The sequence below is a fragment of the Phoxinus phoxinus genome, assembly GCF_949152265.1.
Source record: "Phoxinus phoxinus genome assembly, chromosome: 4".
Lineage (NCBI taxonomy): Eukaryota > Metazoa > Chordata > Actinopteri > Cypriniformes > Leuciscidae > Phoxinus > Phoxinus phoxinus.
In genome coordinates this window covers 26,803,194-26,818,219 of record NC_136879.1, presented here as the reverse complement: position 1 = coordinate 26,818,219, position 15,026 = coordinate 26,803,194, and the positions used below count along the sequence as shown (strand labels likewise).

Here is a 15,026-nt window from a genome sequence, read left to right as displayed (position 1 = left end):
AGTGTGGTTCTGTGTGACATGCCAGTAGTCAGTGTTTTTGGAGTCTATTGTTTGAATGAGATATACAGTAGAGGGCAGGTTTTACAGTGCGGGTTAGTGCAGAAGTCAGACAATGATACCACATGGCTACTGTTCTAGGATGAATTCCATATGCAGGCCCTTATCTCTCAGCCCATGACCCTTTTTTTCTTCTTGGCTTCTTCAAAATCTTACTGACGTAAAGAATAATTCAATAGGCCCTAATCATTTTTCTCAAATGCCAAGACTGGAATGAGGCCTTCCAAAGCTACTTAAAAGCCTCCATTTGAAGCAGCTTTATAAGAAAATTACTGCCATTATGTGGTATCTGTACCGACTAGTGTGTGTGTTGAGCTTTAACAACATCATTATACACTCAAAAAAGGAATATATAAAACATCCTCAGATAGCAGTTTGGTGAGGCCATGTTTTTCTGGTTTTGACAACTGTGGTGAAATTGTACTTTCTAATTAAAACTTAAAAGTGGCTATTTCTCCCAATACAAATTGAAGTGAAATTACAATCCAGTAAAACTGATTATTTAAAAGTATTTACGATTTATTTTATAAACTTTTTTATTTTATTAAATGGTTTTATTTTATTTTATTGTAAACTGTCTCTTTGGATTGTGACTTTTTTTTCTTTCTTTTTTTTACTTGCATGAAGAGTGAATGTGTGCTGTAGTATGTTGTTGGTTACGAGCCCAGTGTTTTATTTGTGGATGTGCAATATTCATTCAAAACTTTTTGAGTGATGTCATTCATATGCAGGAAAATGTGTCTTGATTCTGTTCCTCTCAGCCGTGTCTCTCTTCTCGTCTGTGAGGTGGCTTTATGTTTCCTCTTTTACTCTGGATGTCACTCTCCAAAAGCAGACTTTCACTCTCTATATTCTTATTGTCATTTATGTCTCTTTTTTGCAGCAAAGCCAAGCCGCCTCCCCAAATCTCACCCAGTAAGTCCAGCGGTGGGGAGTTCTGCGTGGCTGCAGTCTTCGCCTCCTCTCGCTCTTGGTTTATCACCAACCCCAACTTGAAGAGAGAGAAAGGTTTGACATGGCTTACAACCTTCAGTGCATGAACATTTTATCTTGGGCTTTATTTAGACATAATTTTTAAGCTTGAACTTAATTAAGTGGTGTGATTGTTGGTGATAAATTAAAAAAATAAATAAATGTATATTTCATTGTATCCTAGTAAATATATATTTATATTTTATTCATTTATTATTTATTATTTATCATAAGCTTTGGTATGCTCTTTTTGCTTCTTTAAGTGGAATCAGATGGAACTTCAAAATCTGTTCCAAAAAATTCTGAGGCCATGTTAGAAACCACTATCTTAATCTTTAAAAACTTGGATTCGACTTTTCTTCCCTGTTAGATCAGTCTCGCCAGGCTGTTGTTGAATCGCTGTACATCCTGAGCTGCTACGGAAACCTGGTGGAGCATGTCCTGGAGCCTCGTCCAATCAGCACGGCTCAAAAGATAGGCGACGACACGCCTCTGGAGCTGAACACCTGTCCGAGAGCCTGTTGGAATCTAGCCAGGTCTTGCCCCGAGGCTCTCAGCACCACACCTATTTACCTGCTTTTACACTTCACCTTCAGTCCGACAGAAGCACCTGACACGACCTACTGCAGTCGTACCATTTACATAAAACAGCTTATATGGCGCCTTAATGAGGGCAAGCAAATGATTAATGTCACAGCTTGCCACGGACCCAGACGCTGAGCTCAGTCGTAATGCAATAATGCTTGTGACCGAGCGAAGAAAATGGAAACAGGCAGGGGTTGCTCTCCGAATGGCTTTCTGATCTGATTGTACATGTTCAATGATTATATGTACTGAGCTGTATAGCCCGTGCAGCTCACATGAGATTTGAGAAATGGAAGTTCTGCAGGGCTGCGGAGAGTTTGAGTCCATTATAGCTCAGCTGGAGACTGTTATATACATCTGGCCCTTTGATATGCGCTTCCTAAATTGATTTCTGTGTTTGTTTTGAGTAGGACACCGCAGTGGAATGAGCTACAACCACCTTTCAACAGCAACCACCCCTTGGTGCTGGCCTCAGACTTCGTGCAGTACTATCAGTACCTCCTGGCTGGATGTAAGTATATGTGTGTACGTCTGTCACACTGGAGACAGTTGTTTTTAGCCTTTATTGGTGCACCACAACACAAGAAACATGCACGGTAAACTCAATCTCCTCTGTCTGCCCGTTTTTGAAAGGTTGCTGAAGATAAGCCCGTTCCATTTGACGTAGCAGTTGGTGAAGCGCTTTTCTGTCTCCGGTGGTGTCGTGAATCAGGCCTTTGTCACTCTGGTGTACATCCGTGCCCTGAAACTCATCATAGAGCCAAATTAACCCGAAGTTCAGATTAAACCAATTAGTGTGGTTTTAAACCCATGTAATTTAATAACAAGTGCATAGAGAGCGCGGGCACTTTGGGTTGACATATGAAAGGCAAGAGAATGCAACTCGAGGGCAGAAGGCTCACGGATGACCACACATCTAATATATCTTGAATAAGTGAGCATTGTTACGTTAGCTGGATAATCATAAACATTAATGAGTAATTAGCTGTCTGGGTCCTTCAGGCCAAGCTTCACATTTCTTCTCTGCCACTAAAGCCCAAGCGCTCAAGGCCTAACGGGTAGAATATTCTCCAGAAGTCGGTCTAATCGCCATGCATGTGTCAGAGTGATGAAATAGCCGGGCGTGAGCGGTCGTGGCAGCGGCTCGGTGTGGATGTGGTTCACCAGGGGCAAAGAAAGGCATAATGAGCTTGCTCAGTGCATTAACGTTAATGTCTAATTAAAATAAGCCAGAGATCTTTGCCCCGTGCACTTCTGTTAGAGTTGAACCTCCCCGACCTGACACTCAGGAGAGTATATGTGCATATGCATTTGGCCATGATTCCCCGGCGCCCCTGGCCCTCAGCGTGCTGGACAGCCCACGACGTGCCACCTTTGATTGCTCTCTGCTTTGTATCGCACTGCGAGCAGCAACCACTGACATATCCAATGTAGTTTAGGGGTTTCCAGTATGTGTGTGTATGTATATATATGTATATGTATATGTGTATATACTGTGTGCGTGTGTGTGTTTGTGTGCTTGTGTATATTATATTATAATATTATTACATAATGTTTAAATATATACTTTTTTGCCATTCATTTTACTTTAAAATAGCATCTAGTTTTACTTGATGAAATTGGCATTTTACTTCAAAAGTGCAAAATTATTCAGATAATCAAATATTTGATATATTAATTAAGACATTGATCAGTAAGACATTTATTGACTATGATTGGATTATCTAAAACACTTTTTTTAGATAAATTTATGTTAATATCCTGAAATGTAATTTTTTCCTATTTTTAATGATTATTACCTTTTATTTTATTATTAGCTTTGATTGTTCACTGCATTGTGTCGAGCCATTAACGGCAACGACTTACGAATGCAATGTACGTGATTTTAGATTTTTCACTTTGCTTGCGATAATATATTAAAACATTTGTTTTAATTGAAATAATTATCATAATGATGCACTTTTTTGTCTTTGTTAACGTTGGGCTTAACGTTGACCAAAAAAAAAAAAAAAACTTTAACAAACATTTCCATCAATAATTTTGTTGACAAGATTCTCCCTTTGGTCTTCTCAGTTAAGCAGTTGTACACAGGAAGTGATGCGCCTCCTTTAGGGATCAAGCACAAAGAAGCCTTAGCTGGGGCGTTAATGTTATCAGCCTGTCGTTTTCTTTGTAATTACTTTGTAAAAGGCTACTGTGAAGAGGAGAGGATACAAAGAAAGACGGCGGAAGAGAGCTGGAGATAGCAGAGGTGCATTGGTAGTGGACAGTTCCCAGGCTCAGTCGTCTCAGATTTGGGCGGGGTGCGTGCCTTTACCCTCAAACTGTGAGGACTCGCAGCGAGCAGGGCTTTGTGATTGACAGCTCTGGTCTTGCTTCTAGATTGGATGACCTGGCTGATTAAAAATGCAGCATGTGGACGGTAGGGTCAGAGGAGCTGGAGCCTGCACGACTGGTGATAAAAGCAACCGTGGCGCCACTTCTTGGTCACTATCTCCACCTGTCCATCTGCCCAGCCTTTGGTAGCTCTCGGGAAGGGGAGCATTACCCAGCCACTGCTGATGATACCCAGATGATGGGTAGATAACAAGGACACGCTGGCCCAGCGAAGCTCCTTCGGTCCAACTGACAGCGCTCAGGGAATCCTCAGCTTGCGACATTAGCTGTCGTTGAGCAGAGAGAGTGGCGGCTGTGAGTCTGAGAGCTCTCTAATGAATGAGTCCTGATTTCTTAAGGAAAGGTGTGAAGGTTTTGTTCCGAGCTGCAGGACATTTAGCACATTTATTTAACATAATCTTTCATTGTGTTTTTGGAACACTGCGAGCAAAATATATCCAAACACCTGCCATTATTTGTATAGCTGTGTTTGGAGTATACTAAATAATGAAGTAAATCTAATTTTTTTGAAGTGACACTTTTTGTCTACAGTAATGGCAGAAACATTTAATGCAGGACAAACCCGAAGAAAATGTCATATGACAAACATGGAGAATTCTTTTGATGAAACTTTTTTTAATGTACAGTACATACAAAATGGCCATATATAGGATAATAGTTTCTGTGGACTAAGCAATAAAACATGCATTAAAGCAAATAATAATACAATAAGTTAATTAATACAATAAATAATACAAATTTAATAGATATGTAAATATTTAGAATGTTAAAATGTTTTATTCACATATACATATGGAAATAAATAAATATAGTTTTTAATAAACATTTGTATTGGGAAAAAATAATTAATAAACATGGATTCACTCAATAAGTAATGGGCTTAAATTTATATTTTTGATTTTGAGAAAATGTGGGGAAAATATCAACAGTAATAGAAAAAGCATTTAATACAAGCGGAGACCACACTTATGAATGAATTAATAAAAGATAAAACACATGTAAATATCTAAATAATCAGTGTTGGGGAGTAACTAGTTACATGTAACAATTATGTAATTTAATTACAAAATAAATGTAACTAATCCTTTACAGTTACTGAGAAAAAATGTGTAATTAAATTACAGTTACTCAGTTACATTACTTTAATAAAGTAATTGAAATCGTCACACTACTTATTACATTTTAAATAGGGTGACTTGTAATCTGTAACCTATTACATTTCCAAAGTAACCTTCCCAACACTGTAAATAATAATATATATTTAGATGTTCACACATTCTTATCCACATATTGACTTCTTTATATAAATATTGAAATATATACATATAATTTTCAATATATTGATTTATTTGCTTTTGAAAAAAAAAAAAAAGAATAAATTAAGAATGAATTTATTGAAGGGGTATTTTCTTTATTACTGTAGTTATTTTCTAGTCTGGAGAAAATAACTCCAGTAATGGCAACAACATTAACAAAACCTGGTCTGGCTTCTGTTTCCAGGTGTCAATGCGTACACAGTTATGCACCTGAACAAACATTATTTAACTGAAAGGTCGTTTGTGTGCTGGTGGCCAAAGCAAATTTGTAACCAGGCTTTGACTGTGATACTGCGGGTTTATGCGGTCAGGGCCTGTTTCCTGTCCTTATTCTGTTGCTCACACTCTAACTCACAACAGATAAACTGCTCTTAACAGTCCAGGAGCCCTCGACCTCTTAAGCCCGGCCATTATGAACCCACTGTAACCCGATCTACAGAGCCAGCTACTGTTCTTACGCTTCAATTATTTATTAGTCAACACTTATTGTCCCCCTGGGCTTTGGGAGGGGGGGAAGGAGGAGGGCCAGAGCTTGATTGTGTTTAAGAGGTAACATGGTCTGGCTCTGTTCTGACCCATCAGAGGTCGGTAAGTCACTCTACGATTTATGTCGGCATAATGCGGCGTGCTGGGATAGCGGAGGCCGCGCTCTGGCAGCGGCTAGTGTTACTGTGATTGAGTGGGGCCGATAGCGAGCAGATTTCCTCTTCGAGTGGAGGTGTCAGTGTATCTGTTACTCACACAGTAGTGACTGTGCCATGAACCTGGCAGGATCACCTCATCAAGTGTGTCTGAACACCTGGTGTGTGAGCACTTATGTCTGCGAGACAGACAGAGAGAAGAAGAGGGAACAAGAGCGACGGGCTCCTTGTGTCCTCCAGATGAGGGCTTGACATCTTTATTATTCACTGCTGTATTATGTACATTGGTAACAAAGGCATGTGTTTGCCTGGAGGTGGGAAGGGAAACCACTGATTGTGCACATTAGTCTGAATACTTGGCGCCTGCTTAGCGAAGCCTCCAAGTGCTCCATCTGTCTCTGTCCTTGCTGTCTTTGCTGCTGAAAGCTCCGCACTCTTTTATCTGTCTCACTTTCTCACATAGCAGAACGCACTGTGAACATTTTGACTGGCTTTCTACAGCACAGAAATGTTAATAGTTAATTAGGTGTTTTATTGGTGCTTTTATGCAAAGTGATTTACAGTGTACTTAGTACAGAAACAGTTATCATGGAGTGACCTGAAGATTGTTTTAGCAAGGTGACTGTATAATATAATATAATATAATGTAATATAATATAATATAATATAATATAATATAATATAATATAATATAATATAATATAATATAATATAATATAATATAATGGTTATTTTATGCAAGTGCTATTCTCACAGAAACAGTAATAATGGAATGACATGTTTTTGTTGCAAGCCAACTCATATGATGTAATATAATGTATTACACTTTTATGAAAGTGACTTGCAGTGCACTTTTTTCAGAAATAGTCATAATGGAACAACATTCAGTTTTTATTTTTTTATTGGCAAGGTTATCTCTTAATATAATATAATTATTATAATATAATATAAAATAATTTAATATAATGGTTATTTTATGCAAGTGCAATTCTTACAGAAACAGTTATAATGTAATTACAGTTTTTATTTATTTATTGGCAAGTTGATAATATAATATAATATACTAGTTTTAGTACATAACTAATCTTTACTTTTTTTTCTCTGTGTGCAGTGGTACCTCCTGGCAGCCCTGGCCCCATCACCCGGCATGAGTCTTATGACAGCCTGGCCTCCGATCACAGTGGCCAGGAGGATGAAGAATGGCTCTCACAGGTCAGTCAGAGCTCCGGCCTTCTCCTGTGACCTTTATCTCTACATTAGCTTAACTTTAACCGTAATAAACAGCACTTAAACTACACGCATCATAAATTTCAGTGAAACACTTACAGTGATAATGCATCACTGAGTTGCTGCCAGTAGAAGGCATAAATAATTCCTTGCCCCATTACCAGGTACGTACACCTAACATGGATCTGGTCAAATTTGTTATCCTTTATTTCCACCTGTCATCCAGACTAAAGCATGGCACTGTTATGCAGGATTGTCTGATTTATTAGATAAGAAAGCAAGCTTTTATTTATTTACAGTGTAGTTTTAGAATTATTAATAGTATTGTTTATTAACGTTAAATTTTATATATATATATACACCGTATATATATATATATATATATATATATATATATATATTATATATATATATATATATATATATATATATATATATATAAATATATATATTTATATATTTATTTTATTTTTTTACGTTTTATAAATTTTTTATAAAAGTTTTATTGATTTTAGTACTTTTCACTTGCCAAGACAGCATTTCTAATATAATTTTTCTAAAAAGTTGAAGTTTTTCATCTAATACTTTAAACTCTAATACTTCATCTAAAATATTTATTTCAATAAACAAACATTTTTGTTAACAATAAATAAAAATAACTAAATAAATGACTTTTTTGCAATTGAATACATTTCTTTAAAAAAAAAAATTAATCATATTATCAGCATAACAACATCAATGAACAAATGAATTGAAAATTTAATTTAGTATTTGCTAGAATTATGCTTACTAACAACAGCACTAGCGTTGCCTACTAAAATAGTGCAGAATATTAAACATTCCTTATTTATTTTGCATCATTAAATTCTTAATTTTAAATTGTTCAAAATCTTTTAAATTAGGTCCTTGTTCCCAGATTTACAATGTGGTCTCAGACTTTTGAACCCCACTGTAAGTTTTATGATCTAATATTCTTGATTACCCAGATGCTACATGTCCAGCATGTGTGTGGCAGTTTTTGTGTGGCCTGAACGGCCCCAGCCAAAGCTCTTAAACCTTAAGGTTGTTAATGTACCAGCATTAGCGACAGCATACATCCCCCATCACATCCCGCCTGCCTAATGACACCATTAACACGTGCAGCGACAGCTATTGGCTAAACACAGTCTAAACCCTGTTGATGGCTCTATTTATCTGCTTTATATGTGATTGCAATTAGTCTGCTTGTCTGTTATGTGTTATGGCAACATAGCATAAAAAGCACAGTCCTCTGTGAGTGCTATGGCAGCGGGCTGTGTGTAATAAGTGCTGTCAGTGTGAGGCGGCTGCAATATGGCGGGCTCAAGGCGAAGTGCAGAGAGAGTGCGGAGGGGGGCAACATCTGGCCATAGCCTCCATGAAAGCATCTGTTTCTCTCAGGCCTGTGCAACACTGTTGGTGTTAACTACAGAGAAAAAACACACACATACCGCTAGCCTCATTTACACAGATGTGACAGGAAGAGGACGGAAGAGTTGACCCCACGCTCTTTCAGAAAAGATGGAGAAATGAATTGGAGAGAGGGATGCTGGCTGGATGGACGCTCTTCTCCTCCGCCCTTCCCTCTCTCTCGCTTCATGATGTTAGTGTCATGCCATGTTAATGCAGTCCACTGGGGAGGAAGAGTGGCGTCTGTCTAACACACATGTACCCCCCCCCCCCCTCCCTTCCCCTGATTTGACACTGCTGGTCGAAAGCAGACACTTACCCACACATTCCTTTGTGTGCGTGCTTGTTTGTGTATATTGGAACTGTTGGTGTCACACAATCCCCAGTTTAATCTTTTACATTTATCACACCACATTCAATTTATAAAACTTAAGCCACTAACAAATATTATATACCGGTATATATGGCATTGTATAATATTTGTTAGTGACTTAAGTTTTATAAATTGAATGTGGTGTTTTATAAATTGAATGTTATTAAAGCTTCAGTTATTAAAGAAAAATTCAGTAAAGTTTCCTCTTTGTGATTTCATAGACAACAAAGCCGTACATCAGAAATAAGTTAATTTTTATAATTTAAGCTGATCATATTTTAATAGTCGTAAAAAAGTGCAGGTATTTATTTTAAGAAATGCTTTTACTGTAAATGCTTTATATACCTCTACATATACACTTTTGAAATGCATATAATTTGAATATATATATTGGGAAAATTCTTATTTATGGTAGTAATTTACACATATATTTACCGGTTGAAAATATTTGTTCTAAGATGAAGAAAAAAAGAAAAAAATCTGGGTGCAGAGAATCAAGTCCTGTGAGATTCACCCAAAATATTGTGCACTAGTAAAAACTAACACTTTACTCAAGTTAAATATGTTGCAAATACTGTGCTCCTCTATATGTGTTATACTTTACAGGTGGAGATTGTTACCCACACTGGCCCTCACCGAAGACTCTGGATGGGCCCTCAGTTTCAGTTCAAGACCATCCATCCATCAGGTCAGACCACGGTCATCTCCTCCAGCTCCTCCGTTCTTCAGTCACAGGGGCCCAGCGACACCCAGCAGCCTCTTCTTGATTTCGACACAGACGACCTGGACCTACACAGCCTCAGGTAAAAACACATTCACACACAATACTGCTCACATTACCACCTGCCATCATCAACACCAAATTCACAGTGTGACAGCATAGACTCATGTTACTAACCACAGAAATTCACTAAATACACATATTGACCAACTCTAGACCAGCACTTGCACTATACGCTCACTCTACCAGAGCATCTCTATCTGTCTTTTTATGTCGGTCTATCCATCTGCCTGTCTAATACTGTCTGTTTGTCCGTCTTTCTGTCCGTTCTATTTTTCTGTCTACCTGCCTGTCTGTCTTTCATTCTATTTTTTTCATTCTATCTATTATTCAGTCATAATTTGGTTGCTTTTCTCAGTAAATACTGAAAAATGTAAATTATTATTGAAAGATTTATTGATTATTTAGCATACTGTATGTAATTAATTAGATTCAGGCTAATTATAATTAATTAGTGTGGTGCATACAAGTCTAATTCACAATTTTTGGATATCTCTTATTCCTGTGATGCAGGATCCAGCCCGTGCGTTCAGAGCCTGTTAGCATGCCTGGGTCTTCTCGTCTGGTGGCCGACCGTAGAGGCCAGTCCACAGTAATAGATACCGGCTCAGGTAAGACCACTGGCTGCTCTTATGTTTTTTCCACAGGTCTTGAAGCTCTTGGATTATAAACAGCTCTTGACAGTGTGATGAATCCTCAGGAATAGTCTCTTATTTGACTCTTTCTGCTGAGCATTATATGATTGTATGCACTATGTACTTATATCTCATGGTATGTTACACGGAAACAGTTGCAACCAGCCTAAAAACTATCAGCAGTCTACATTTGGTAAATATGCTGTGATTGTGACCTTTGAGTTAGATTAAATGGATGTTGTTTAAAGGGATTTTATTCCCTTTTTTTATTCCTTGCGTTGTCATGTTAAGATAATCCAATCAACAGATATCTAGATAGGCTTGTACTTTTAAAATATTTATTTTTTGAGCTTCTGTATGGAGATCTACAGTCTAAACAAAACAAGAGAGAAAATCAATTCCAGAGAATCAAAGTACAATGCGCTGTTTGCTCTTTTTCAGTCGCAGAGTGATATTTTGCTGTGTATGCTCACACGTATATATGTGCACGACGCAGTCCTTCATGTTTCATTGAAATCAAAGCAAAGCTCCAAAATGCGGTTTGTCAGTAGAAGGTAGGCTGTGTTGACTGTTGTGATGTTTAGTGCTGGGCCTGTAGACACACATTAGCTGCATCGCACTGTCAGGCGTTCTCATCTTTAAGATTGCACTGACTCTCTGCGGTGTCTTCAAACGTACCTGCTGCTCCTTTGCATCTAGTGACTTCCTGTCAAGAAAACTGTCTCGTCATCATCTCACGTCGCCCCTCCTCTAAACCCTCACCTCCAAAAGAAAGAAAGTAACCGTCTTTATCACACAGCTCTCCTCCCTCTCATTCTCTCTTCTCCGGCCCGTCTGGAGGAGAGCTGCCGGAGTCTTCTTTATGGGCTGATGCTTATCAGTCTGTGTGTGATTGCTCAGCTCTCAGGGCTTCAAGCAGTGTGGCGCCTGCTCTTATCAGCGCTCATCGCTTTGTCTTTGTGCCTTCAAAAGACAGCGCAGCCCTGTTTGTCCCGCGGAGTGCAGACGCACCTCCTCTGCCGTAACGTCTCTCTCTAGTCCAGGCTGTCCTGGAGGATCTAATGCTGTCCTGCAGGACAGTGTCTCGATCTTGTTTACTGTTTAGGCCCAGTTTAATCTGTCTCAACCATTTGCCCAGTTTCATGTCTGCTCACACGGACATGTGCACTCTGTTAAGGCAACTTAATTATCCAAAGGTCAGTGTAAAATTTTGCATTTATGTGTACGTTTATGCCTAAAGGGTGTTTTTTTGTTGACACAAATGTAGAGAAAAAAAAAGCATTCATTAAAATGTTTATTTTTATTTTTATGTATTATAAAATAGTGTATATATTTCATATATTTTGTTATTATAAATACAATATTTCTAGAACTTAAAAAATATATATATATATATAAAAAAAATAAATAAAAAAAAAATAATAAATATATATATATATATACAATAAAATAGTGTATATTTTAGAAATGTTATATTATAAAAAAATATATATTTAAAACAAAAACAAAACAAAAACATTTGATTTAATAATACTTTATTTTGGCCAGATTCTTAGGCAGCATCACATGTATCCTTTGTGGATAAGTCAATCCCATAATGCATTGTGACAAGCTTGGTTAAAACCAGCAAACGGACAAAAAACTAGTTTTTTGAGAGGTATCAATAAAATATATTTTCAAACCAACAATTCAATTATTTTGCCCAATATTTCTGGATGCTTTAAAGCATTACATGACTGTATGTCGGCAGCTAACAAACATGTGGTCCTTACAATGTGAAAGTAAGTGTTTCAGAAAGATCACATGAAGATATCATAACTTCCCTGACTGCTATATATTAATGCTTGTTTATGTGGTGTCCTTTGTTATATACCACCCCTAAGGGAGCCGGCTCCATGTGGCCATTTCTGCCGGATGTGTGTGCTGACACTAAACCCATCATAAGCAGCGCCCGTCTGCTTGACACAGCGTATCAGGAGAAAGAAAAAATCACACAGCCACTGTCTCAGCTTCCCAAAATCAATCGGACATGCAGCCGGCATTATCGATACTCCTATCTGGTCCCAGGAGCGTCACTCTGGCCCTGCTAGACTACACAGCGCTTTGTGCGAGGAAAGACAGGAGGCGCTTTATCTATTTGAACCATAAAGCGAGCAGGAACACAAATCTCTTTTGATTGTGTTTTGTTATGACTCAGTAGCAGAAACACCCTGGCATTTGTTCGGCGAGAGCACTTTTCCTTCCTGGCTCAGTTGTTATGTGTGTGGCGTGGCGGGGTGGCAGGGGCCTGTCGGAGATCGGGAGATGAGCGGGCGACAGTGCACGAAAGATGCTGGCGTGTTGTGAGTTTGCTATCGCGTCCTGGAAGAAGCCTGACTGATATCTGCAAGTGTGTCTTGCATTGTGTCAGGGGCGATGACGAGTGTTTTTGTTTGTATCCATCTGTTTGAGTGTATATTGTTTTCATGTTGAGGTATGGATTTAAAGTGCCAAATAACTGGAGTTACTCACTAGTTGATCAGTAACGTCATTAGGAACTGCAATGTGACTACATGGTTTTAATTGAAAACAAGTCATACAAAACGCCTGCTAATGAAAACAGCTGTCGAGCGTTGAACATCACTGTACTTTTACCTCAGCGTAAAATATACAGTGTGCGTGTATTTTAGATGCTTAAAAAGGTCCTAAAATAAAAAATTATTTAAATAAAACCTAATTAAATTAATAATATAAGCAATATGATACATTTGACACTGAAGTAAAATATTAAATTTTTCTTCAGAACAGAGAATAGAAGAGAAGAGAAAATTCAATACAATAATTACATTAAATGTATTAAAATGAAACAATTTAAAAATATTTAAAAATACAAACAAAAAGAATACATATGGTAAATTTGACAGATGTAAAAGATTTTATTTTTCTTTATTTACTTTTGTTTTTGTTTTTTACTCCATGTTTTGACACATGAAATATTCCTCAAATTATGCCATCTGAACACAAACGTAACTAAATACATGTTTGTGCTGTCTAGTTGTGATTGACACAGTGGCCTGCCGTTTTATACTATCACATTTCAGTGGTACTATAATTGAATGGTATTTTTAATGGTACCAAATCTCTACATTTCTAATCTACATTTGTTGCCTACATTAGTGCAGTCATGGCAGTGGTCAGTGCTGTTGGCTGTTATCACATTGTGTCTGTAAAACTGCTCTCACCGATACTTATCATCATCAGAGTGTGTGCCCTGTGTTTTATCTACCGCCCTTACACAGCCCTCAACTCAGGTGCAGGGTGTGTGTGTGTGTGTGGCAAGACAAAGCCATCTCTGTGCTTTAGTGTAGTATAGTATGTTCCTCTGTGCTGGTCATGCCTTTAGGCCAGTGGGACAGGCCTGATCGCTCCCCTGGTTTCCTCTCCCAGCATGGCTGAGCGCTCAGAGACTGGGCACCTGGACTCTACCTGCGTCCAGCAGTAATGGATCCTCACCCGTGGTCTGTAATTACCTGGATGGGCATAAAGGTGGCTTGTTGTCGGAGATACTGCTCACATTGAAGCCAGAAGGATCCTGACGCGGCTCAAGGAGGAGCTCGTGCCACATGATCTCCCCGAACAATAAGAGGTGTTTTTGAGCCGCCTATAGATTGGGGAGCCATTCCCGTGACCCAGCGCTCTCCCTGCCGCCCTAGCCTGTCTCTTTCAATAGCGACTCGCCACCTGCCCCAGGCCCCCTCTCCGCCACACTCACTGACTCCATTCTTCTGCCCCTGACCTGGAAGTCCCCGCCACAATACAGAAGCTGCCGCGGACGCCTGGCCAGATTGGCTGATGTGACTGTGAAAGATGCCATTCTTATCATCAACCTACTGTCTGAGAATCAGAGGCCCAACGGCCTTATCTCACACTGCCATCGCTTCCCTTCCTATTTTTCTCCTTCTTTCCCCTTCTGTTTTTTCTCTTTTTTTTCTGTGTAAATTAGATTTTTTCCCCCAATTACTTTATTGGCTAGACTGTATTATGATATTGCCACAGTATCAGTACAAAACAGAAAAGTATAAAATATTTTTATTTTATTACATTTTATAAACATTTGATAAAATAAAATATAATAATATTGTTTTATTTATATATTATTATGTATTTTTTTTATATTATTTTATATATAAATAAATACAAATATTTATAAGATAATTTTTTTATAGTAAAATTATTTGCAATTTGTCTTTATTATTAATTTAAAAATTTTTTTATCTAATACAATTATATAATAACATTATTTATAATTTATTAATAAAATACAATAAAATAAAATGGCATATAATATAAAATAATATTCGGATACCACAGAAAATCTTAGTAATAAGATATAATATCAGACTCTTGACCTTATACTTTGAATAAATAATATTACTTTTCGTAAAATAATACAATGACATAAATAATAACAACAATGTAAAAGTACAGTGGTATATTTGAACATTTTCGGTTTATTATTTGGAGTGTGTTGTATTATTTATTAAAAATAAAAGCATTGGAGTGTGACATTATATCCAGTTACTAATACGGCCATCTACTTGACTTTCTTACTAGCCATGCATGGCACGTTTTCAT

At 37.7% G+C, this 15,026-nt stretch overlaps 1 protein-coding gene across 3 annotated transcripts in view; it reads left to right on the top strand.

Annotated features, from left to right (window-relative positions):
• bcas3 (BCAS3 microtubule associated cell migration factor) overlaps positions 1-15,026 on the top strand; it is a 224,822-nt gene that overhangs the window by 80,726 nt on the left and 129,070 nt on the right. For all 3 annotated transcript variants that reach the window (XM_079611583.1, XM_079611582.1, XM_079611584.1), the window contains exons 17-22: positions 941-1,065; positions 1,400-1,565; positions 2,025-2,125; positions 7,080-7,180; positions 9,603-9,799; positions 10,291-10,388. In XM_079611583.1, coding sequence (XP_079467709.1) covers positions 941-1,065; positions 1,400-1,565; positions 2,025-2,125; positions 7,080-7,180; positions 9,603-9,799; positions 10,291-10,388 — 788 coding nt within the window. The remainder of the gene's footprint in view (positions 1-940; positions 1,066-1,399; positions 1,566-2,024; positions 2,126-7,079; positions 7,181-9,602; positions 9,800-10,290; positions 10,389-15,026) is intronic.